The 24,743-nt window shown below is 38.0% G+C and overlaps 1 protein-coding gene across 1 annotated transcript in view; it reads left to right on the top strand.

Moving 5' to 3' along the window:
• Positions 1-24,529, top strand: part of ARPC1A (actin related protein 2/3 complex subunit 1A) — a 28,175-nt gene extending 3,646 nt beyond the window's left edge. The window contains exons 2-10 of the mRNA XM_054589862.1: positions 1,261-1,353; positions 5,687-5,791; positions 10,582-10,804; positions 13,519-13,626; positions 15,909-16,121; positions 18,526-18,601; positions 18,829-19,022; positions 22,302-22,392; positions 24,136-24,529. Of these exons, the coding sequence (XP_054445837.1) occupies positions 1,290-1,353; positions 5,687-5,791; positions 10,582-10,804; positions 13,519-13,626; positions 15,909-16,121; positions 18,526-18,601; positions 18,829-19,022; positions 22,302-22,392; positions 24,136-24,174 (1,113 nt within the window). The 5' untranslated portion in view covers positions 1,261-1,289 and the 3' untranslated portion in view covers positions 24,175-24,529. The remainder of the gene's footprint in view (positions 1-1,260; positions 1,354-5,686; positions 5,792-10,581; positions 10,805-13,518; positions 13,627-15,908; positions 16,122-18,525; positions 18,602-18,828; positions 19,023-22,301; positions 22,393-24,135) is intronic.
• The last annotated feature ends 214 nt before the right edge of the window (positions 24,530-24,743 follow it).

Here is a 24,743-nt window from a genome sequence, read left to right as displayed (position 1 = left end):
TAGAACATTCTCCTACCTAAGTGCAAACCATTATAGTTAAGAAATTGAAAATAATTCCATATTGTTACATAATATGTAGCCCAAATTGAAATTTTCCCTATTGTACAAAATGTATCTTTTATGGCCATTTTAAAAATACAGATTATAGCCCTGGCTTCTGTGGCTCAGTGGAATGAGCACCAGCCTGTGAACTAAAAGGCTGCCAGTTTGATTCCCAGTCAGGGCACATGCCTGGTTTGTAGGCCATGTCCCCACTTAGGGGCATAGAAGCAACCAATCAATGTTTCTCTCTCACATCAATGTTTTTCTCCCTCTCTTTCTCCTTCCCTTACCCTCTCTCTAAAAATAATAAATAAAATATCTTTTAAAGAAATAAAAAATACAGATTACAATCAAGTTTCATATAGCAAAATTGATTTTCATAGCTCTTTTAATTTTTTTAAATTAAATTGTTTTATAGATGAATTGTGAAACTAGATAAATATCTAGCTCTAAAATCCTAAGACTTTCACCCCCAACCTGCCTTTTTGGAATAGTCCAGGCCCATTGTTTTATAGTATGGAACATATTCTGTTTTTAACTGTTTATTTCCCTTTTACGTTCTTTAATTCCCATATTTCCTATAAACTGGAAATTGGGTCTTGATCTTGCCTGGATTTAGAGTAAATATGTTTGGCATAAATACTTCGTAGCTAAATTGGCCATATTACCAGTTTACTCCAGGATAGTCCGTGACCTATTGTCACAGTATAATTATTAATAGTGCCCCTTTTTGCTCTCTTAAAAGTTGATAAATTAAGTGGTCACTACTTATAAATGATGATATGCCCTTCATGTAGCCTCCTATCAGCAGGCCCCTCAGATTATATGGTTCCACTATTTATTTTACTAAGTTTGATCACTCAGTTAAGATGGTGACTGCCAGATTTTTTTTTTTTTTTTTGTGAAGACATGTTTTTCCTTCTGTAATTAATAAGCGATCTGTAGGATGATCACTTGAAACTGTGAATATCCTATACCCAGCAATCTTTAACCCATGGCTTTAGAGTCCTCTGATGACCCTGGACAGAATAAATTATACATTGATGGTTAGAATTCTAGTTGTGTTTAAATAATTGTTTTGACATTGAGATTGATTCTCTTATAATACAAAAATAATGTTTTATTTATCCCCAAACATTTCAGGATCCTCAGACAACTTACATATTGGTTGCCTGCTATTTTAAATGTTTTTGTTGTTGTTGTTGTTGCTCATTGCAGCTTTCTGTCCTTTGAAAACACTAAGAATAATGTCCCTGCATCAATTTTTACTTGAGCCAATCACCTGTCATGCCTGGAACAGGGATCGTACCCGTAAGTATGCTATTAAGTTTGCACCTTTATTTTGGCACTTTTGATACTTTTTGATGTAGACACTTTTAAGGATTATATACCATATTTTGCCATGTGTTAATGAGCACCCATGTTTTTGGCCCAAACTTTCAGGAAAAAAAGTTTTTCGTTTTAATTTTTTAATTCAATTTTTTAAATTTATATTTAGATACTTGTTTTTTGTATTATAAAGGAATTTTAGCATGTATTTCTGAACATATGATACAAGAAATTGTATGTTCTGGTAAAAAATTTACAATATTTACATCCAGGATTAGTATTACCCATGTATAATGTACATCCTTATTTTTCCCTCAAAATTTGGGCAAAAAAATGTGTACTTTACACAGAAAAATACAGTATTTCATTGTCACATGTGAAAAGGATGGACATAGGTTGAGAAGGGAACTAGGTAAGCCCTTTGGTTTACAGATATAAAAACTGAGGCTTAGAGCGTTGGAAGGACTTTCCAGTGGTTACATACCTAGTTAATGTCAGAGCCATTGCTAGCACCTAAGCCTTCTGGCTCCTTGTCCACTTCTTTTTCTATACCACTAATGGACAGTTTATATCAGAAACATCTTTCATTGCCCTAAGAATCCAGTGTCTGCAATGGTTGTGCCATAATACCACACTAACCCAGCATTTAGGCAGAATTCTAAGACCCAGAAATAAGATGTTTCAGAGAATATGGTTTATCCTTGAGGTACTAAGAGCAGTACTAACTAGTATTTACTATGTTATTCATAACAAGCTTGAGTTTCTAGTTTTCTAGCTACAGCAAACTAGAAATGGATAGAGAAGCCTCTTAGAAGTAGGCATAGTAGGCAAAGTAAAATAATATTACAAGGAGGAGGTACAAAATAAAAATCTAGAAACAGAAGTGTAGTATTAGACCCATGAGTTATTTTTAAAAGTTTTGAATTGTATTCACTCTTTTTTAAAGAATAGCTTTATTAAGATAAATTTCACATAACATAAAATTCATCCTTTTTTAAAATATACAGTTAAGTGATTTCTTTAGTATATTCACAGAGTTGTACAACAATTTTCACTCTAAAAAGAAATTCTATACCCATTAGCAGTCACTTCCAGTTTTCCTCAAAACTTCCAGTTGGAGGCAACTGCTAATCTACTTTCTGTCTCCATGGATTTGCCTATTCTGGACATTTTGTATAAATGGAATCATACAATATATGGCTTTTTGCATTTGGCTTCTTTTACAGAACATAATGTTTTCAAGGTTCATCCATGTTGTAGCATGTATAAGCTTTATTCCTTTTTATGGCTGAATAATATTGTGTAGAAAAACCTCATTTTGTTTATCAGTTACTGGATATTTGGGTTCTTTTTACTTTTTAGCTATTGAGAATATTGCTATTAAGAACATTCACATACAAGTTTTTATGTTGACATATGTTTTCACGTCTCTTGAGTATATACCTAGGAGTTGAATTGCTGGGTCATTTGGTAATTATATTGAACACTTTGAGGAACTGCCAAACTATTTTCCAAAGTGGCCACAACAGTTTACATTCTTACTAGCAGACAGTTCCAATTTCTCCACAACCTCATCAATACTTGTTATTATCTGTGTTTTTTATTAGAGCCCTATACCCATTATTATCCTACCGGGTATAAAGTAGTATACCCACTTATGGCTTTTTGTATATCTTCTTTGGAGAAATATATATTCACATCCTTTGCCCATTTTTAAACTTGGATTGTCTTTTAATTTTTAAGTTGTAAGAGTTGTTTATTTTTAAATATATAATCTTCATTATATTTATATATTCTGGATACAAGTCCCATATCAGATATATGATTTGCAGAATCTTCTCCCATTCTGTAGAATGTCTTTTCACTTTTTTATAGTGTTCTTTGAAGCACAAATTTTTAATTTTGAAAATATCCAATGTTTTTCTTGTTGCTGCTTATACATTTGCTGTTATATCTAATAAACCATTGCCTAACTTGAGGTCACAAAGATGTATACCTATGTTTCCTTCTAAGAGTCTCATAGTATTAGCTGTTATATTTAGGTCTTGGGTCCACTTGAGTTAATTTTTGTATATGATGTAAAGTAGGTGCCCAACTTCATTCATCCTTTTGCGTGTGGATAACCAGTTGCCCCAGCACCATTTGTTGAAAACTCTTTTCTCCCCCATGCAATTATCTTGGCATCCTTGTCAATAGTAAGTTGAATGTAAATTTATTGGACTTTCAATTTCGTCCCATTGATCTTTATGTTTATCCTAATGCTAGAACTACACTGTCTTGCTTCCTATAGCTTTGTGTAGTAAGTCTTGAAATTGAAAGTTGTAAATTTCAACTTTGTATTTCTTCCTCGATTGTTTTGGCTCTTCTGGGTCCCTTGCATTCTCCTGTAAATGTTAGGATCAGCTTGTTAATTTCTGCAAAGAAGTCAGCTGGGATTTTGAATCTATAGAGTCACTATCTATTTAAAAGCTGTTCAGACATGGTTCACTCATACTTTTAAATGAATCCTTGGTACATAAACAGTATACACCAGGTTATTGTTGAGTGAAAACCTAGATATGAGCCTCTATATTGGGTATTTGAAAATATGTTACATGCAAGATGGTGAATCCAGAGCTTCCTAGCTGAATTTGCTATATCTTCTGTCTCCATTTTCCCATCTAAAAATAGGTTTTTGGAGTATTTCCAATTTTTAATAGGAGTGTAAGTTGTTATTGTCCTCATTTAAACTACTTAATAAATGCAGTATATTAAGTCAAGTTTTTATTTATTTATTTATTTATATTTTTAGAGAGGGGAGGAAAGGAGGGAGAAAGAGAGGGAAAGAAACATCAATGTGTGGTTGCCTCTCAGGCACCCCCTACTGGGGGCTTAGACTGCAACCCAGGCACATGCCCTAACTGGGAGTCAAACCAATGACCCTTTGCTTTGCAGGCCAGCACTCAATCCATTGAGCCACACCAGCCAGGGCTAAGTCAGATTTTTTTTGTTATGCCACATTATAATTTGAAGATTATAATGTTTTCCAGGTTTAACTTTGGATTTGACTTTTGAAATCCCTATATGCATCTTAGAAATACATAGCTGTTTTCCAGAGAGCATTGAAAGTCTTAGGATTTTAGAGCTAGATATTTATCTAGTTTCACAATTCATCTATAAAACAGTAGCTTCCCTAAGGAGGGGTGGATAGGTAACATAATAGATGGAGAAACTATTAAAAGATTAACCTAAATTTTCAGTCATAGATCCTAATTTTAATTTTAAGAAATAATGTATCAACTAGAAAGGGAAAAGATCAAAATCAGTTTAAAAATTCATCATATACATATATATGTATATTCTTAATATTTTGGATTAGTCCAAGAGATTTCTCCTGAAAACAGAATTTTATTTTGTGATTTATACTGGCTTTATTTAAAGGAAAGCTTTGATATAGCTTATCAACAGAATCAGGGTTTTTTTGATAAACTACAGTGGTTCCAACATGGGTCTGGGATAGCAGTAATGAGAGCCTATGATGTATTTTCAGCATTTCAGAAAATCTAACAGAAATTAAATTATTAGTATAAATAATGTTGTACACATGAGCTAAAATGTCAAATATCTTTACTATGGGCTAAAATTACAGTTGCCCCTTGAATAATGCAGGAGTTGGGGCACTAACCCCCCCCACCATGCAGTTGACAATTCATGTATAAGTTTTGACCCCAAAGACATAACTACAGTTAACCCTTGACATGTGAGAAGCAGTGGTTCCAGTACCCACCTTGGATAACAAAATCTGAGGATGCTCAAGTCCTTTATATAAAATGGCATAGAACAATGCATACAGTCAGCCCTCTACATCTGCAGATTCCCAACTGCAGATGGAAAACAATATTTTTGATCAGCAGTCAGTTGAATTCATGTATGTGAAACTTGTGGATATGGAGGGTGACTGTATTTATTGAGGAAAAAAAATGCACATATAATTGTACATGCATAATTCAAACCTGTGTTGTTTAAGAGTCAACTGTATATATCAAAGTATAGCAACATTGTCTATTTCTTACTAGTTATAATCTTTCATTGATAGTTGTATATATCGCTGATTGAATGAATTTTTAAGTTTAACATTTCTACAAAACATTTTAGAATATGGGGACCAAGTAAAGGTAAAAATAATAAAAGGAATTCTTCAGGGGTGAATATTGAGAACCATTTTTTGAAACATTTTCTGTTCCTTCATTCTGTTTTTTAAATGCTGACTGTAACATATCCCTTTTTTGTATAACAGTTTCAAGTTCAAGTGTTAACTATTGACTTTTTTCTCTAGAGATTGCCCTTAGCCCCAATAATCACGAAGTCCACATTTATAAGAAGAACGGGAGCCAGTGGGTGAAAGCTCATGAACTTAAGGAGCATAATGGACACATCACAGGTAAAGGAAGATAACTGTGAGCTTAGTATAGCATTTTCAAATTTGGCACTCTTTCATTTAAATAAAGAGCCTAATAAGTAAATCTGCCATAATAGTCCAAATTGTACAGATTTGCTGAGTTTTCCTTAGAGTGTTTAAGAAAATAGCATAAGAGTGATCCCAATTTTTAAGTGCTTGTTTTACCCCAATTGGTACACAACACTCTACTAGTTTTTTGGAAAACACTGAACCTACTATGAGGCCTAAAGAGAGCTTAGATTAGGAGATGGGACATGAAAGCAGAAACTAGACAGCATGTCAGCTGTGTGGAATGTAAGCCAAACTGTGTTCCCAACTGCTGTGGGAGCGCAGTGTCTTCCTAATTTTATTGTATGTTGTTTTGGGGGCCAGGAAGATATTCCAAAACACTGAAAAGACAGAGTAATAATATGACAAACACCCATATTCTGCCACCCAGAATTAACAACAAAAAAGATAAATATCTTTTTTCATGTGCCAGCAAACTTAGGAAACAAAGATTTAATAACAGGGAATTTTATTTTAGATAATGGTGGCCCCATCTCACCACCACTCCTGCTCTTGTCCCTGAGAAGGCAGCCTATAATTTAGTATGACATTGTCCCATTTTTAATACTTTTATATATATATGTGTGTGTGTGTGTGTGTGTGTATATATATATATATAAAATGAATATATATATGTATTCATAAGCAATCTTTAGTACCTTTGGCTAGTATTTTTAAATGCTACCAAAATGGCATCATATCACGTAACTCTTAGCTTTCTTTTACATTCCCCATTGTTTCTGAGCTCTATGTTGATGTATCTAGATTGTTCCCAGCAAAAGCTTCTGACCATCCCTTTTTGCTTTTACCAGAATTTGTATGTAATGCTAGTGAACACGCTTGATCTGACTGACTGTATATTACCAAACCAGCACCAAAGATATAATTTCTATTTTTGTTGCTATTGCTTTCCCACTTTCTTATTTCTATTAGATTTGGCCTATTTTCTCTAAGTCCCTTGCCAGTGACCTTATGGCCTGAAAATAATAACACTCATATTTTAAATTGGGAATTTGGCATTAGGAAATACTTATAAATGAGAAAGGGATAAGATGAAAGGCCCAAGAGATAGCCAAAAAAGTGAAATATTTAATAGTGTCCTTTTTTTCCCCTGCTTTGTTTTTGGAATCCTTTGAACTTGGCCCTGTTTTCTGTCCAAATGCTCAAATGGTATTTTTTGTTAGGTCGTAAAAAAAATGTTGGAAAAACCTAAATATAACCTGGCAGGAGACCAAGGATCAAACATATTTCCTCAGAAAGAGAGTTAACTACAGAAAGAAAAAAAAAAAAGATCTTCTAAAGCTTTCTAGAAGAAAAGACTAGTTAGTCCTGTCAGTACTGCAGAGAAAGAGTATGGCAAACATCAAAGGGATCTCAGAGTCCTAGTGTTTTTTTCTGTGAGTTTATTCTTTTGTGTTACTCCCCTGTGTACTCATCACCCAGATTCAACATTTATTAACTCACAGCCAATCTTGTTCTCAACTCCTTTACTGCACTATTTTGAAGCACATCCCAGACATTGTATCATTTCATATTTCTGTTCGTATATCTAAAAGATAAGGGTTCTTCAATAATAACCAATACAATATTTTGTTTTAATTGGATTCCTAATAAGGTACACACATGGTTGTGATTAGTTGCTGTATCTAAGTCTTTTATTTTGTTTATACATTCCCTTTCTTTTCTTTTGCAATTTATTTGTTAAGGAAATTGAAAATCAGATAGTTTGTCCTATAGTGTTCGCCACAGCCTAGATTCTAGTGATTGCAACGCCATGGTGTTTTATATATTCTCTGTCCTCTATATTTCCTATAAATTGCTAGTTGAGTTAGGTGATAGCAGGTTCTTCCATCAAGAAGGCACACAATGTTTAGTCATCTTTCTTTCTGTGATGTGAGCAACTGTTAATGATCCGTGCCCATATCCATTAATTTGGTAGTGGCTACAACAAAGTGATATTCTAAATCTATCATTTCTTCTCTATTAGCTGGAATACATTTATGAAAAACACTATGTCATCTACTGTTTAGTTAGCCTGAGATGTAATTAGTATAAGAAAGACAGGATAGATGCTTGATTCCCCTCCTTTTCTTTTAAGTCTTCTAATGGCAGGAAAATAGAGAAAAGATGCAAAGCCAAATTAATAAGAGATGAAAATTTGCCTTTTACTGAATATCTGCTCTTCTTATCTCTTAACAAGTGTGTATTTAAAGAGCTAAAGGCTATTCTCATCTAAAATAGTTTGAGGCTATGACTGGTTTCACAGCTTTCAAAATCAAATGAAAGATACAGCTATAGCAGTAGACTTGGAACTATAAAACCAAGCAGAAGGCAGTTGCTTATAATTTTCTTAAATAGTAAGAATATATTTTTTTTATTAAGTACCTCATGTTTAAGCACCTCAGTAATTCTTACAAAACATATGTGTTTAATTAGAGTGGTGGTCATATGGAATATGGGTGAAATTTGAGATTGTCAAAATCATTACAAAATCAATAAGCTTTCTCTTACAAGGCAATATTCTGGATATTAGAGGATGTATTAGGTTTCTGTTGCTGTGAAACAAATACTATAGACTTAGCAGCTTAACCCACACATTTATCATCTCACAGTTTCTATGGGTCAAGAGTCAGGGTTGGTTGGAGCATTGTCTCCTGCAGCAAAAGGTTGCAGTTTCAATTCATGGTCAGGTAGGGTTTGGTTCCCAGTCAGGGTATGTGCAAGAGGCAACAACAATGTTTCTCTAAAAAGTTACCCCCCCCCCCCCCCCCCCCCCACAAAAAAACAGTGAGGGCCTGTCTTATCTGGGACTCTATTTTAGGTCTCACAAACTATAAATAAGGTATCAGTCAGGGGTGATTCTCATCAGAGGCTCAGCCAGGGAAAGGTCCACTTCTAAACTCCTTCAAGTTGTTGGTAGAACAGTTCATTTCCTTGCTACCATAAGATTCATGGCAGCTTGTTTCTTTAAAGCCAACAATGGAGAAAGAGTGAGTATCTCTAGCAAGAGGGGTGGGATGTTGTGTTTTGTGGGGGGATGTTTTGAGGGGGGTACATCCTTATGTAATATACAGTAATCATGTACATCTTACCTCCTTTCCTGAATTCCAGTGGTTAAAATCAAGTTACAGGTTCTGCCCACACCTCTGGGGAGGGGACCACAGAGAGGCATGAACACCAGCAGGCAGGATCACAGGGACCACCCTAGGGTCTGCCCACCACAGTAGTTTCAAAGACTTGCTTCCTGGGGTCAAGAAGCTTGTAATCAAGTTAAGAAAAGAAGACATTCATAAAAATAATCATATTTTGAGTCACATTTCTGAGATTTTTATCATAAAGAGATAATTTTAACCAGAGCAAGAAGATATGTGCCTGAATGTGTATTCCAGTTTTATCTAACTTAAGTGATTGGAAACTAGCAAAATGTTCAACTGTGGGATGTTTGGGGAAATTATTATGATAAGATCAATGTTCTGAAATAATGAATAACCGCTACTAATTTATAAAAAGCAAGAGAGTATGTTTGTCAAAATACTAATATTTGGGGGGAGGAATATATGTGGACATAAAGAACAGGGGCAGGGCTTTATTGACTTTCTGACTGTTATATTGTGATGTTTGTCTCATAACAATGTGTGGGTTTTGTTTTTGTAGTTAAAAATAAACTTTTAAATCTAATAAAGGGGGCTGCAGAACAGTCCTGTAATGAATGAATTTAAAAAGGAAATACACATCATTTAGAGCACACTCCCCCATGGCTCTTTCCCTTCAATGGTGCAAATAATTGAGCTGACATTTCCTATAGATGAATGAATGAATGAATGAATGAATGAATGAATGAATGAACTCTTCATATTGCTAAGTCAATATGATTATAACTAATGAAGATTTTTATTTATATTCACCTTACTTGTTTCCATATAAATGTTAAGAATGTAAATAATTAATTTTTAGGGAGATATCTATAATAAAAAATTATTAGTAATATTTCTATAACTTCAATTTGAAATTATGTCTATAGAAAATACCTCAGTAAAATGACTGAGTCATAGCAGCTTCTACTCTTGGTATATTACAAACTGACTGGTTTGGGGATCCTTCCCAGAGGCACCAAGTAATTGAAAGTCTGGTGAAATAAAAATAATAAGCCTTACATTTAGATATATATGTAAGTCTCTTCCTAGTTTTAGATAAAGATACTCAAGGTCTCTTTCATAGAACTTGTCATACAGAAAAGGTGTTTAGTTTAAATGACAGAGACCTTCAGAAGCATATATAGTGAAACACAACTTATATTTTTTCCTCTAAAAACTAAAAATTATTTTTATTTACCCTGTATGTTTTTTTATTTGGAATCATCTATAGCAGGCTTTCAGTTAATGTTATTGAATTAGTTGTGTCAATGAATAATAAAGGTACTTTAAGACAAAAAAAAACAAATCTTAGAGGGAAGACAAAGGTCTTCAGACCAGATATCTTTAGACCTGTGAATGGGTGAAAATAATGTCCCTCCTTAGTTTTGCAACCTCTGCAGTTATAAAACAGTTCTGTTCTACCTAACCTCATGGAGGATCCCAAGTTAGAGAACTTTGCAGAGAAACATCCTCACCTTTGTGGTGTGATGATCAGGACACCTGTCCCCCCCATACCAGTGCCCACCTGCCTGTGCCATGTCAGTTGTCATTGGCCCAGGCAAAGCAGATGATGCCATGTCTCACTTGCAGGTATTGACTGGGCTCCCAAGAGCGACCGCATCGTCACTTGCGGGGCAGACCGTAATGCCTATGTCTGGAGTCAGAAAGATGGTGTCTGGAAACCAACCCTGGTGATCCTGAGAATTAATCGTGCAGCAACTTTTGTCAAGTGGTCCCCACTAGAAAACAAATTTGCTGTGGGAAGTGGAGCACGACTCATTTCTGTTTGTTACTTTGAGTCTGAAAATGACTGGTGAGCAAGATCTGAGTATTTTGTTTTTTTTATTTTCTCTACAGAATCATACATTTGGACTGCTGTTCTTGGTGACATCTTGAGATACTGGGTTTAGGCTTAACTATAACTTCAGTTCTGTGGGGAAGAATGTACGTGGACATAAAGAACAGGGGCAGGACTTTATTGACTTTCTGAATGTTCTGTTGTGATGTTTGTCTCATAATAATGTGTGGGTTTTGCTTTGTAGTAAAAGTAAACTTTATTCCTCCCTTCCTTCCTCTCTGTTTAAAAAAATTTTTCCACTGAACTTTTCCATTCGCTCTGATTGTGGATTTTTCCTTCTTATATGTACTTTGAGTCAAATCTCACATCTTTCTCATATTAATATAGAGCTGTGGTTTCCATGTTCTGATCCCCTAACTTGTTTGTTCTATAAGCTATTATTACTCTTCTGACTCTATACTGTCCAAATTGCTGTTTTCTTACTCTGATATATAACTTTTAAACTTGATAGATTCCCTGTGTCCTGAGATACAATTTTTTTCCCTATCTCTATCCACTTAAAATATCTAGGATTATTATAGATCACAATGTTCTCCTTTCAGGTTTATTTGCTAACCAAATCTGTGCATTGGTATAATGATTTACTTGTTTAAGCCATTGAAGTAAAAATTGGCCAGGATCTTGGAAATATAATCAGCCTGTGGTACATTTTTTTATAAGTCACTTGTAGCTAAGCCAGTCAAAATGCAGGGGTTTATTTTATGGCTAAGTAATGTACTTTAACTACTCCTTCTTGCTTACTTTAATAAGGAAGCAATTCTGCTCTATCTGACATGCATTCAGAAAGGGTAGTTACTACCCTCCTACATGAAACTGTCAGTACAAAACTGGCATTGTGTATTTGCACTAAAAATAGCAGAGAACACATTACTCTTTGTGTTAGTGTTACTGTTTGCTTTCTGCTGAAACAGTGAAAGGGATTATATTGCACTTTGTAATTTAGTAAAACCTTGGAAAATTTGATTCTTTGAACAGAAAGTCTGAATTTGCAGCAAGATTGAATTATGAATTTAAGACATGCATTTTTCTTTCAAACATGTAAAATTAAGGCTAATAAAATATTGCCTGCTAAAAATCATTTAGAAAGCTCACTGTAACAAATAGGTAAGAAACAATTTTTCTTTCTAAGTAACTTTCAATGTCAGTGATTGTTTACATTTTTATTCATCAAAAAATAATCTCAAATATAGGTAAATTGGGCTTTACTTTAGTACATAGTATTGTAATTCGAACAAGCTGTATGTTCAGGTGAGTTTTTCAGCTATGGAAAAATATTTTATTGGTATGATGTGACTACTTTAAAACTACCTCTACCTGGCTGGTGTGGCTCAGTTAGTTGGAACGTTGTCCCATAGTCCAAAAGGTCATGGGTTTGATTCTGGGTCAGGGCAAATACCCAGGTTGTGGTGTTCCATCCCTGGTTGGGGTGTATATAAGAAGGTAGCCAATCAATGTTTGTCTCTCTTGTTCTTTCTCTCTCTCTCTCTCTCTCTCTCTCTCTCTCTCTCCACCTCTCACTCCCTCACCCCCTCACCCCTCCCTCTCCCTCCCTTCCTATCTCCCTCCCTCCTTCCTTATCTCCCTCCCTTCTTTCCTCTCTCTCTGAAAACAATGAAAAAATGTCCTTGGGTGAGGATTTAAAAAATAAATAAAACAACCTCTAAGTCTTTAATTTAAAATAACTATGTTATTAAGTTGGAATATTGTATATTTTTCAGAATGAAATTTTTCAGATAGGTTCCTAAGATAAAGATTCTATAGAAAAATAATTTAGCTTTCAAGGAAGGGCACTTATTACAATCCTAAGTCTCTCATCTTGATCAATAGAACATGATTGATTTTTAAGCAGCAGTTTAAGGGCCAAAGTCGATTTAGTTATGCCAGAATAATGACTGGTTTTAGACATAAATAAACTCTTTAACTGGAGCTAGAGAATTAGAGGCTAATCTCTAACAAGAGGTTCTGCTGATTTCTTCATTGTGTTTTCTCTGTGAAAAAAGTTAAGAATTTGCAGTCTCAGGAAGTTTATTGTACTTAGCATTGGAAACTTAGAAAGGAAATTAAGCTTATGACTCAAACTTAATCTAAAATGAAATAATAAATCACTAAATATTAATAATAAAAATTCAAGTAATTTCTGCCCTGGTCATTGTAGCTCAGTTGTTTGGAACATTATTCTGTAAGCCAAAAGGCACATGTTAAGGCACATGCCTGGGTTGCAGGCCAGGTCCCAAGTTGGGGGCATGTAAGAGGCAACTGGTTGTTTCTCTCACACATCAGTGTTTCTCTCCCTCTCTTCCCCTCTCTCTAAAAATAAATAGTCTTTTTAAAAAGTGGTTAAATTCTCCCATTATCTGAAGCTCCATGGAGCAGGACCAGAGTTAATCCATAAATATACTTCTCCATAAAGAGGATCCCCCGGTACTGGAAAAGTTCAAAACTGGCTGCCCTGATGAGAATGTCAAAACCTAAAAGACAGAAAAATGGAAGGAACTATCTGTGGTTCTTCCTGTCTTCCTCTCTTCCTCTGGAAATGCACCTTTTCTCTAGCAGGAGACCTGGTAGCCACATAAGAAACATGCATTGGTGTTTTTACCTGACACATTTGTAGGTCATTTGGGGATTGTTTGATTTGTGAATAAACTAAAATAGATTTTCTCCTTTTGTAGGTGGGTAAGCAAGCACATTAAAAAGCCGATTCGCTCCACAGTTCTTAGCTTGGATTGGCATCCCAACAATGTTTTGCTGGCAGCAGGATCATGTGATTTCAAATGCAGGTGGGAACAAATGAGAATTGGTAGACACACTTGAGCTGTCTTTTCATCTTTCAACAGATATTTTTAAGGTCCCTTTTTGCAAGATACTATGCCAAGCACCATAAGGGACTCAGAGATGAAAGGAGCTTTTGTAGTCTAGAAAAGTGACTAAAGCAAGTGCATAAATCACTGAAGTAGAAAGAAGTGGACTTGGAAGGTTGGTAGAAGGGAGATGCAAGGGTGAGAAGAGGGAAGTTTTCCTTAGGCAGAACATCCATGGTTTGGAGTGGGGGAAGTGTTCTCCTCTTCTCCGTCAACTATATTACTATTTCTCATTTTATAACCCAGGCAGCAGACTGCAAATTCCAATGTGAAACTAAGATTAACAAAACATAGCTGAACAGTGTATTGCTGAGCTATTATTGTGCTATTCATTTTCAGTTAAAGCTTTTTGTTATTAGCATGAGGCTAAAAGAAACAGCCACTTGGCTAAGAACTTTAAGGATCATACAATTAATTGCTTTTTTTAAGTAGTTCTTTATCAGCAAGCCTTTTTTTTTCCCTTTAGCCAAAAGAAAGGCAAATAAATGCTGCTTCAAGTTGACTGTGTGGTGAGTTGAGAGACAGGATGTATCTTTCTTCAGTAGGCTATGTGGAGAATATCCAGAAAACCTAGCTAGTGATTTATATCCATGAATACCCAAGAACTTTTTCTTTGGGGGGGTCTTTTTTTTAAATATGTGTGGCAGTTTGACTGTAGGAAGGGGATTCAGTAGTGCCAGGGCACTTTTTGGAAAAATATTGGTTCTTCTACCCAAGAACCAGTGTAACAGAAAAAATACATAGATTTTCTCTAGAGTTTTTCATATTTAAGAATTTTGTTTTTGTGATGTTACCCCAAGTCATTCTAGCTCCCTTAGAAGATGGAGCTAAGTTTATCAATCCATGCCATCTGGATCATTAGGCTATGTTTAAAAATCTGGTTGTGAAAATAGGTTACAATTCTTTTGTTAATAATAATTTCCAGAAATAAACTTTGCTTTGACTTGTGCTCCTTTAGGAATGTGTCTGTTCAGTTCACACACTCGAGTTTGCAACTGAGAACCACCTGTTCTTTCCTGGACTCAGATGACTTAACGCAGTAGCCATTTTGATGCTAATTTAAAGTACAGAATTCTAAAATGGTCACGTCATCTAACTTCCAGAGAGCTCACTGTGCCCTTCTCTCTTATGCCCAGACTCTTCCAGAGCTGCTGCTGCCATTGTCATTTTGGGGGGACATATTCTGAATCATTTAGAGTCTTTAGGTTCAGAAGTTTTTGAAAAGAAGCTTTACAAAGTAGATAGAGCCCTGGCTGGTGTGGCTCAGTGGATTGAGCACTGGCCTATGCACCAAAAGGTCACCAGTTTGATTCCCAGTCAAGGTACATGCCTGGGTTGTGGGCCACCTCCCCACTGGGGGACGTGTGAGAGGCAACCACACATTGATGATGTTTTTCTCTCTCTTTTTCTCCCTCCCTTCTTGTCTAAAAATAAAAAAATCTTTTTTTTTTTTTAAAGTAGATAGAGCATTGGAGGGCAAAAGGGAATATAAAAAGATTCCTAGCTGTTCTTTAACCCTCTTGCTTCCCACCTCAAGGAATTAGGGAAAGACTGATGAGGAGGCTCTAAAGGAACCAACTTCATCACAGACTACACCTGCCACAAAGGCTGGACAGTAGGCTTGAGGATCAAGGGAGCACAGCCTTCTGCCAGACAGCACTGGGGAAAGCCTGCTTGCTCTCCTCACAGCCTCCCCTGGTTCCCTTTTTGGATGTCCCTTTCTTTAAGTGGGTTTATACCATTGGTTTATTGCAGGGTGGTAAATAGTTTCCTTTCTCCTACCATTTGATTGTGTGGGCTTCCTGGACTATTGTGTCGAAAATGATGGTGAAGGTAACAGACAGGAAGGAATGCTGTGCTCATTTAGCCAGATCTCCCAGGGGCAAAGGAGAGTGGGACAGCATGATCCTCCCCCAGAATGTACACTCCTGGAGGGAAGGGCTTTTGTGTTCATTACATCGATGACACACCATAAGCACTCTGTGAATATCCATTGATCGAGTGTGGATTTGCCAAACTTGGATTGACCTGTAGGCAGCCTGGAACCATTCTTTGTCATGAGAGGTTTATTTATCTGAACTTGTCCATCGTTTTTTGCTCTTTGTATTCTGGGGCACCTTATGGCATCTGCCTGTGACCCATTTGTATATACACATATTTTCATTTACTTTTTCCTTCTCTCCCTGCCTCTTAAACTGCAGAGTGTTTTCTGCATACATTAAAGAAGTGGATGAAAAGCCAGCCAGTACACCCTGGGGCAGCAAAATGCCGTTTGGTCAGCTAATGTCAGAGTTTGGTGGCAGTGGCACTGGTGGCTGGGTGCATGGCGTCAGTTTCTCTGCCAGTGGGAGCCGCCTGGCCTGGGTCAGCCACGACAGCACCGTGTCTGTTGCCGATGCCTCAAAAAGTGTGCAGTGAGTATTTACCCTTTGTTTGAATTAGGAAGTGGGGTGGAATCTCTCATCAGCTGGGATAAGGGTGCCCTTCCCTGGGTACTTATGCAGGACGCAAGCATAAAAATCTGACCAAGGACTGCAAGGCAGCCTTTAAAGTCACAGACACACATTTAGATTTTCCACTTGGGGAAATTTTAAAGACTTAGGTCTCACTTCCAGAAACAAATTCTTAATGGAAATGTGTATAGTGATTCCTTAAATGGATTTTAAGTTCTTGCTCTATATAGTTGGTGAATAATGACACCATTAATTTGGGACTTTATTCAGTAATACTAAAACTGTGAAACCAGTTCCCCTGATGTAAGCTGGAAGAACTTGAATTGCAGTGGTTCATTTGTGCCTGCTCAGCCTTAAGGGAGCATGAGGCACGTTGTTAGATACTACAATTCATATGTGTTCACCATGTGTTGGAGGAAGAATCTACTTTTCTGTTACATCCTTTTCCATTGGCAGCCAAAGGTAACCTACCTTTAAAGGTTTCCTGAGTTGCCCTGGCCAGGAGGCTCAGTCAGTCGGAATGTCATCCCATGCACCCAAAGCTTGCAGGTTTAATCAGGACACATACCTAGGCTGCAGTTTTGATCCTCTGTCGAGGCACATAGGGGAAGTACCCAATTGATGTTTCTCTTTCACATCAATGTTTCTCTCTCTTTCTCTTCTCCTTCCCCTCTCTAAAATTAATAAACATATCCTCGGCTGAGGATTTTTCAAAAAAGGTTTCCTGACTTAACCTGTATACTGAGAACCAGTCACATGAGGTGACTGGCCCCCTGTGCTGCACAGTGATGACAAAGAGACACTTCAGAGAGAATATTTTTTCATAATGGATTGAATGTTTTTTTTTATGTTTCTTTAAAATACCCCCTCATTATAAATAACATAGTCTTCCTGAAGATTTCTATACATATGTAGATATTTATATAACTTTTTATTTTTAACACAAATGGAATTATACTATACATTCTGTACAGTAATTTGCCTTTTGTCATTCAGTAATGTTTTCATGTTATACTTATTTAATTTGTGTATAATTTATTATAATGCATAAAAAGCTCTTAGCATATGCTTATTACAAACCCCTGTCTACCCCTGTATTGATTTATATTTGGCTTTTATGGTCCTGCAAGTCAAATTAAGTCCCCTATTCTTCCCTTTCTCAAATGTAAATATTTCCTATTTTACATTGTTTTAAAGATTCTATTTATTTATGTTTAGAAAGGGGAAGGGAGGGAGAAAGAGAGGGAGAGAAACATCAATATGTGGTTGCCTCTCACATGTCCCCTATTGGGGACCTGGCCCACAACTCAGGCATGTGCCCTAGACTGGGAATCAAACTAGCGATCCTTGGTTCGCAGGTCAGCACTCAGTCCACTGAGCCACACCAGCCAGGGCTCAAATATAAATATTTCATATAGTAAAAACCATGTATGCCACAGCGAGGTCTTAATATAAGGTGTTAAGACTTTAATCCTATATCATTGGTATTTGAGGTAGGGAGGTTGTCTCTTGAGAAACAGTTTTCAAAGTGCATCGTCTTTCACATGAAGTTATAGAATCCTAATTCATTAACTAATATGTTTTCCTGCCATATCTGTGTAAGCTTTTGGCTGGGTACTAAAGCAGATTACTAAATTATATACTTAGTATGTGTACTAAGTCTGCATATATGTCCACACACACACCTATTGTGTGTGAATTCCTGGCTAAGACTGTGTCTTGTTCATCAGTAGCCCCAGCTCTTAACTCAGTGTGTGGTGGAGGAAAGGGAATAGGCATTCATAACTGTTTGTGGTCCCAGCCTCTAGGAGCCCACAGTGAGCACAGGCAAGGATAAAGTAGCAGAATTAAGCATTCAGTCATGAGTGACAATAAGAACTTAAGGAAGTCAGATAAAGGAAAAGCCATTTTAGACTGATGTGGTCCAGGAAAGCTTCACGGAGATAATCAAATTAGAGCTGAGCTTCAGAGACTGGGGTGGACTTTGGATAAGCAAGAGGAGCAGAGACAGCATGTGGTAAAGGAATGTGGGAGCAAAGGCAGAGATGGGAAAGGATGAGGGCCTGCTAGGGACCAAGCAGTAGACCAGTTTGTTGTGAGCTGGGAGTGGGGGCGGGGGGGGGGCATTTGAAAGGAGTGGAACATAGGCTAAAGAGAACAGAAGGCCTCAGTTTCTGCAGGTTACCTCAGGGCCATCTCATGATTGAGATTCCTCAAAGACTAGGCCACAGGGCTCCTTTTAAACATAAGTAGTCGTTTATACTGCTGAAGTCCCTGTGAGAATGGGTCCTTTGTCATCTTCTATATCTATAAAGAAACTGAGTGGTTTGTTCTGTCTCCATTTAACAAGTTTTCTTGTGTTCAGGGTCTCAACTCTGAAAACAGAGTTCCTGCCCCTCCTGAGTGTGTCATTTGTCTCAGAGAATAGCGTTGTAGCTGCTGTAAGTATTTCTCTTCATCTCTCGTTGTAATACACTGTATATAATTCTCCAGGACAGGAGCAAAGTGTTCTCTGTGACTTTGTGTAATAGCACAAAGTGGAATAGCCATTTAGAAGAAACAGAGCTAGCCTTTAGGAGTAAGAGATACCTGTGGTGGTGAACATTCTGCCAAGGGGTTGGTAGGTAGGCAGTGTGCCCTCCAGGGACTGACTAATACCTTGTTTCAGGGCCATGACTGCTGCCCAATGCTCTTTAACTATGATGACCGTGGCTGCTTGACTTTCGTCTCCAAGCTAGACATTCCCAAACAGAGCATCCAGCGCAATATGTCTGCCATGGAACGCTTCCGCAACATGGACAAGAGAGCCACAACTGAGGACCGCAATACAGCCTTGGAGACCTTGCACCAGAATAGCATCACGTAGGTGCCACCCAGCCACCTGGGGCCCCCTGGACTGGGATGTGATGGATGCCACCTGTGGCCAGGGCCCTGACCACCTGGAAAGAATTGTTTAGGTGACCAAGATGCCCTTCTTCCCTTCTGTTTCCTGACTGGGTCTCTATGAAAGTGCTATGTACTACATGCCCAGACCTCCCTGCAGGAATGAGAGCAAGAAGTTTGTAACTTCCCAACTTCAGGCTCTTATTTTCAGCTCATGATAGAGAGTGAACTACACCCACTAGTCATCCTGGATGTCTTGTACTGTCCTTCAAGATGTAGATAGTACAAGGCATCCCACGTGAGGATTATGAGCTGGTGTGGACTATCAGTGCAGCCTCTTCCCAGGGCTTGCTTTCTCAAAAACTTGATTAAGAATGAAAGGAATTAAATGAACAAAATAGAAACAAACTCATAAATACAAAGGACAGACTAACAGCTGTCAGAAGGGAAGGGGTGTGTGGGGCTGGGTGAAAAAGGTAAAGGGATTAAGAAAAGAAAAAAAAATACTGCAGACACAGACAACAGCATGGTGACTGCCAGAGGGAAAGGGGAGTGGGAGGAGATAGAAAAGGATACAGGGGGGATAAATGGTGATGGAAGGAGACTTGTCTTTGGAGAGTGAACACAGAATACAATATACAGATAATGTGTTACAGAATTGTACACTTGAAACATATATAATTTTATTACCAATGTCACCCCAATAAATTCAATAAAAATTTTTTTCAAAAAGAGAATGAAAGAAGACCTTCCTGAACATCATGTTCCTCTGGTAGTGAACATAACAGGAAGATTAGTTTTATCCTGTTTGAAAAGATGATTCTAGCTACCATTTCAACCATGGATTTCAAGTAATGTATACAAGTAAGAAGATCATTTATTTAGAGAAACAGAATTCCTTAGCATCATTATGACAAGCTGAAGAGTTTCTTATTTTTCATCAGGGATATGTGGTTATATAAGACAATAGAACTGTGTTTTGTCCAAAAAGCTTAAATTTTTGAAACCTAGTCAGGAAATGCAATATATTCTTTTTTATTTTTTAAGATTGTTTTTATTTATTGTGAAAGAGAGGGGAAAGGAGGGAGAAAGAGAGGGAGAGAAACATTGATGTGCAGTTGGTTGCCTCTCCCATGTCCCCAACTGGGGACCTGGCTCACAAACCAGGCATGTGCCCCAACTGGGAATTGAACCGACAGCCTTTCGGTTCACAGGCTGGCACTCAACCCACTGAACCACACCAGCCAGGGTAATATGTTCTTGATTTTAAGTGACTGTATTCAGAGTTGGGTACATAGGATTTTCTGTTTTTGACTAGACTTTTTGTATTGAGAGACTTTTACGGTGATGATGGTGGCAAGAAGAATAATGGAAACCTCTTGACTTTCTCTTTGAGAGAATTATCAATTCAGGTTGTGCTTTTCATCATGTTCAATGGAAGGGACCACTGGACTTAAAATAGGCTGAAAATGTTTGTGCTCTACTAAAGGGTAGTAACTTGAAGGCATAGCAAAACTTTCTTCACACTTTCAAGCTTCTCTGTCTTGAATGACTTTCAAAGTTACTTCTTGTGAATTTTTCTTAAGCTCCTCTGCAGACTGTGTATCAGAAAGGAAACAGCTCTCATTGCCTCTCTGAGACTTTTAGGTTAAAAATAAAGTGATAGACCCTTGCAGATTGACATGTTTCCTTTTATTTGCAGATGTTAAGTCCTCTTTGCCCTAGAGTAGGGTTAGCAAACTTTTTCTTTAAGGGACCAGATAGTAAATATTTTAGGCTCTTAGGGGCAATACAGTCTCCATCATAACTACTCAACTCTTTCGTTGTGGTATAAAGGCTGTCATGAACAATATGTTAATAAATGGTCATGGCTGTATTTCAGTAAAATGCTATGGACACTGAAATTTGAATTGCACATAATTTTTACATCTCGTGCAATAATAGGGTTTTTTTCCAGCCATTAAAAGTTTGTAAAACCCATTTTTAGCTCACAGGCCATAGAGAAACAGATGGTATGTGCCATTTGCCATCTCTTTCCTAGAGGGAATGTTCTAGGCATTTCAGAGGAAAAAGAAAAATATTGTCCAAGCTATAGAATTGATTTTCTTGGAAGTTTTTCAGATGACTAGGCTGAGACAAATTGTTTGATTTATCTGTTCTTCTGCTTTACCTGGTTGGATTCTTATGGCTTGTCTGACTGTTGCTAGCACTTACAATGATTAATTTCAAATGCAAGGAGAGCTGTTGGCTTATGTGCCCTGGCTGTCAGAGATGATTTCAGAGCTTTTGTTTGACACCAATTGGGTTTTCTGCCTCTACGATTTTTTTTATTAGTTTCCATTTTAGTCATGGTTGTGGTCCTGCCCGCACCCTGCTCCTGGGCAGTTTGCATGCTTTGGATTGTCTTTTATTTATGTCACTAATTATTGCAAATTCTTAACTTTATCCTCATTTCAGTGTTGTCTGGCTACCTGGTAATAAAATGCACTTGTCTATTTTCTTTTTTTTTCCTCCCTCCCATTGGTTGCCAAACAATCTTTAAATATTTACCTTGATAGTCCTTAGCTAGCCGGGTACTCCACTGCACCATGTTGATATCATCTATGATGTCATGAAGGTGGCAGCCATCAACATCGTAGCCCACAGCTAGGCAGTCTCCAGGGTCTCTCTAATGGTTCCACAGAGTTCTCTGATTAAAGGTTGGTGCCACAACTGTCAGGAATGTTGACTGTCTCATCAGTAATGATATTTCAGCTATGCTTAATGTGTCTTTTTGTTTGTTTCTTGCTTCTTTCTGTCTTGCGGTGGTTCTCTAAAGGCTTTGATGATCAGGGTAGTCAGAAGGCACCACCTCAATCTGGGCCTGTTAGTTCTGAATGGTCAGTTTCACTGTAACCTTCAGACCCTTCCAATCTGGTTGCTTTGGCAGTGTTATCATCAGCCTTTTTTGGAGACAGGCCTGGGGGACAATTTTGGGGCCAGGGCAAATGTAGCACCACCTTCCCCACCTGACATATATGACTTTGATCTCATTGGGATCAAACTTTGGCAGCACAGGGCAGGCATGCATCTAAGCCTCCTCCAAGCCAAAAGCCATACGCGTATTTTCTGAGTCAGATTGCTGCAGCTTAATATTAATAGAAACTCGATAATAAAGAGTTGATAGACAATTTCCTTAAAATGCCCTTATGCTATAAGGAAGGTTGGGGCTTGCTTCAACCACGTACCTTACAATCTCTTATTTTTGCCTTTTTTCAGTCAAGTATCTATTTATGAAGTGGACAAGCAAGATTGTCGCAAATTTTGCACTACTGGCATCGATGGAGCCATGACAATTTGGGATTTCAAGGTATTTTCTGCCTTTCAGAACAAATCTTGTTTGTGTTAAAACTCTTCCTGTGAGAAAAATGTTTTTCATTTCTTGAACAAAATATCAAAGCCAATGCTAATCAGAAATGTAGGACATTAGACTGTAGTTACCTTTAAAACCTAAAAGTCATTAGCAGGAGGAAACCACACTTTTCCAATGAGATGTAATACATACTTCTTTCTAGGCGCCCATCTACTCATGGAGGAAAAGTTGAGTGCTGTTTCTGTAGCAGGCCATGTGTTGGGCACCAGTCTAAGTTTCACTATATAAATATATTTTCATGGTTTACATAAATAATCTAATAAACAGTCACTAAGTGCCCTCTGTATATGAGGAATGGTGCTAGGCACTGAGGATATTAAGATGAAGGAGCCCCTGAGGGGCTTGTCTGGTAGAAGAGAGAAGAAGGTGAGGGCATTAGGTGGAGCCCCAGCAGAGAATTTTGTTTTTACTTTGAGGAGTTTAGGAGGCTACATGGACTGCCAGTGCTTCAGGGAAAAGCTGCATCTCTAGATGCAGTGGGATTTCAGGACACATGGTTAGGGGAGAATGGGGTGCGCAAGCATTCTAAGCTGCAAGGGCAGCCTGCGCAGACTAGGCCCAGAGCTCAGAGGGCGCACACTATATCAAGGCGCTGCCAGTGGTTTGGACTGTGGTATGAGTCCTACAGAAGCAGAAGGTGGAACTAGAAAAAAAGAGCTGTGGCGTGGTGAGGGAGAGGAAGCTGGACTTTGTCTGCAGACACTAGGAGCTGTTCCAGAAAAGTAGAAAAGCACCCACTGTAAGGCATGAGTGGCCTAAGCAACTGAGGGCTCCAGGAAGAGGCTGTTGAGTCCAATGAACAAGTGATGAGGAGATGAACTGCAGCTGTGGCAGGGGTTGCAGCCAGGAAGCCCTGGAGTGGAGAGAGATTTAGGAGGCCTGATAGAAGAGGGTAGTGACAGATCCAGGAGGACTCTATACACTCCAGCTTTACAGAATTTTGCTGCTGTGCATTTCCATGATGTTTTATATTTTTCTTCCTCCTTGGATCAAATACATAGTATGGAAGAGCCTCCAGAATATTCTGGAGAAACAAACCACCTTTCTCTAAGAGTCTCTCCACCCCATTTTTACCTTCATAGGCCTTAAGTCCTAGGCATTGTGGCGCCTGTGTAGGTTGCACCACCTGGGTGGTTACAGCTCTGCCCTTTTATTCTTTGATCCCTCAGGCCATGTCCTTTTCTCTCTTGATGCACTTGTGTAAGCTAGGAAGTCTCAGTGCAGTTTTCTCTTCGATCCATCCTCCTTTGAGCACCTGCCGTGTCGTGCAGCAAGCTGGCTGCTGTGTGATCTACAGAAACATACAAGTCCCTGCCATTAGGGCATATAGAGTATGGTGAAGAGGCAAGGGACATATGCACAGATGGCCCTGATCAATAGGGGCCAATGACATAGATAAGGAGGTGTGTGTCCCAGAAACACAGAGGAGTGTGTCCAGAGCCTATGGGCTGGGGTGGTGGGGACGGAGGAATGCATGGCCTGCAACAGGCAGCAGTCCTAGAGAATCTCTGCAGGGCAGAGTCCTGGGAGAGCAGGTCTCAGATTTGCGGGGGTCAGGGGCGAGTGTCAAGGAGCCTGTACCTCAGCCAAGTAGAGGAGGGAAGTAGAATGGCACAGTGGAGAGAAGGCCAGGATGGACAACCCTCAGTAACCATTAGTGTTCTTCCTTCCATTTTCAAGACCTTAGAGTCTTCCATCCAGGGCCTTCGGATAATGTGAAGCTGAGGGAGCCTCCCAGATTCAGCATGACAAACTGACAAACTGCCCACGGCAGCTCCACCATTTGCATGATGGTGAGAAGAGCCAGCCACAAGGAAACACTGAAGACACATATCTCGCAGATGTTGTTTGTGTGGTTTTGTTTGAATATAATTGGTGAAAGTGTTGGTTTTTTAAAAGCAGCAGTGACTGGGTTTTGTTTGTTTCCTGGTTTTTTGTTTGTTTATTTTTTGGGTTTTTGTTTTTGCTATTTCATTCCATTTTGACCAAAGTTTCTCTTTTAGTAGTTTATTATGGAAAATTGTCACACTAACTTAAAAGAAAAAGTGGGGAGATATGTAAATTGCTAAAAAAAATTGAATAAAAATACTGAATGTGTTTTTGGTTTTGTTTCCTTATAATATTTCCGTTTTCAGTAGAAAAACTGGGCCAGTTCTTCTTTAGGCTAATTTTTAAGATGAAATCTTAGATTATTAGTTTCTTAAACTGAATGCAAGTATTTTTTCTCCAACCAAGAGAACCATTTATTGAATGCTGTCTTTTGGCATTGCCGTACTTTTGCAGAATAG

Source organism: Pteronotus mesoamericanus, unplaced genomic scaffold (genome assembly GCF_021234165.1).
Source record: "Pteronotus mesoamericanus isolate MK-2021 breed Mesoamerican mustached bat unplaced genomic scaffold, CSHL_Meso_final scaffold_167, whole genome shotgun sequence".
Taxonomy (NCBI): Eukaryota; Metazoa; Chordata; class Mammalia; order Chiroptera; family Mormoopidae; genus Pteronotus; species Pteronotus mesoamericanus.
The sequence above is the reverse complement of the archived record's forward strand: the minus strand, read 5'-3'. Positions and strand labels throughout refer to the sequence as shown.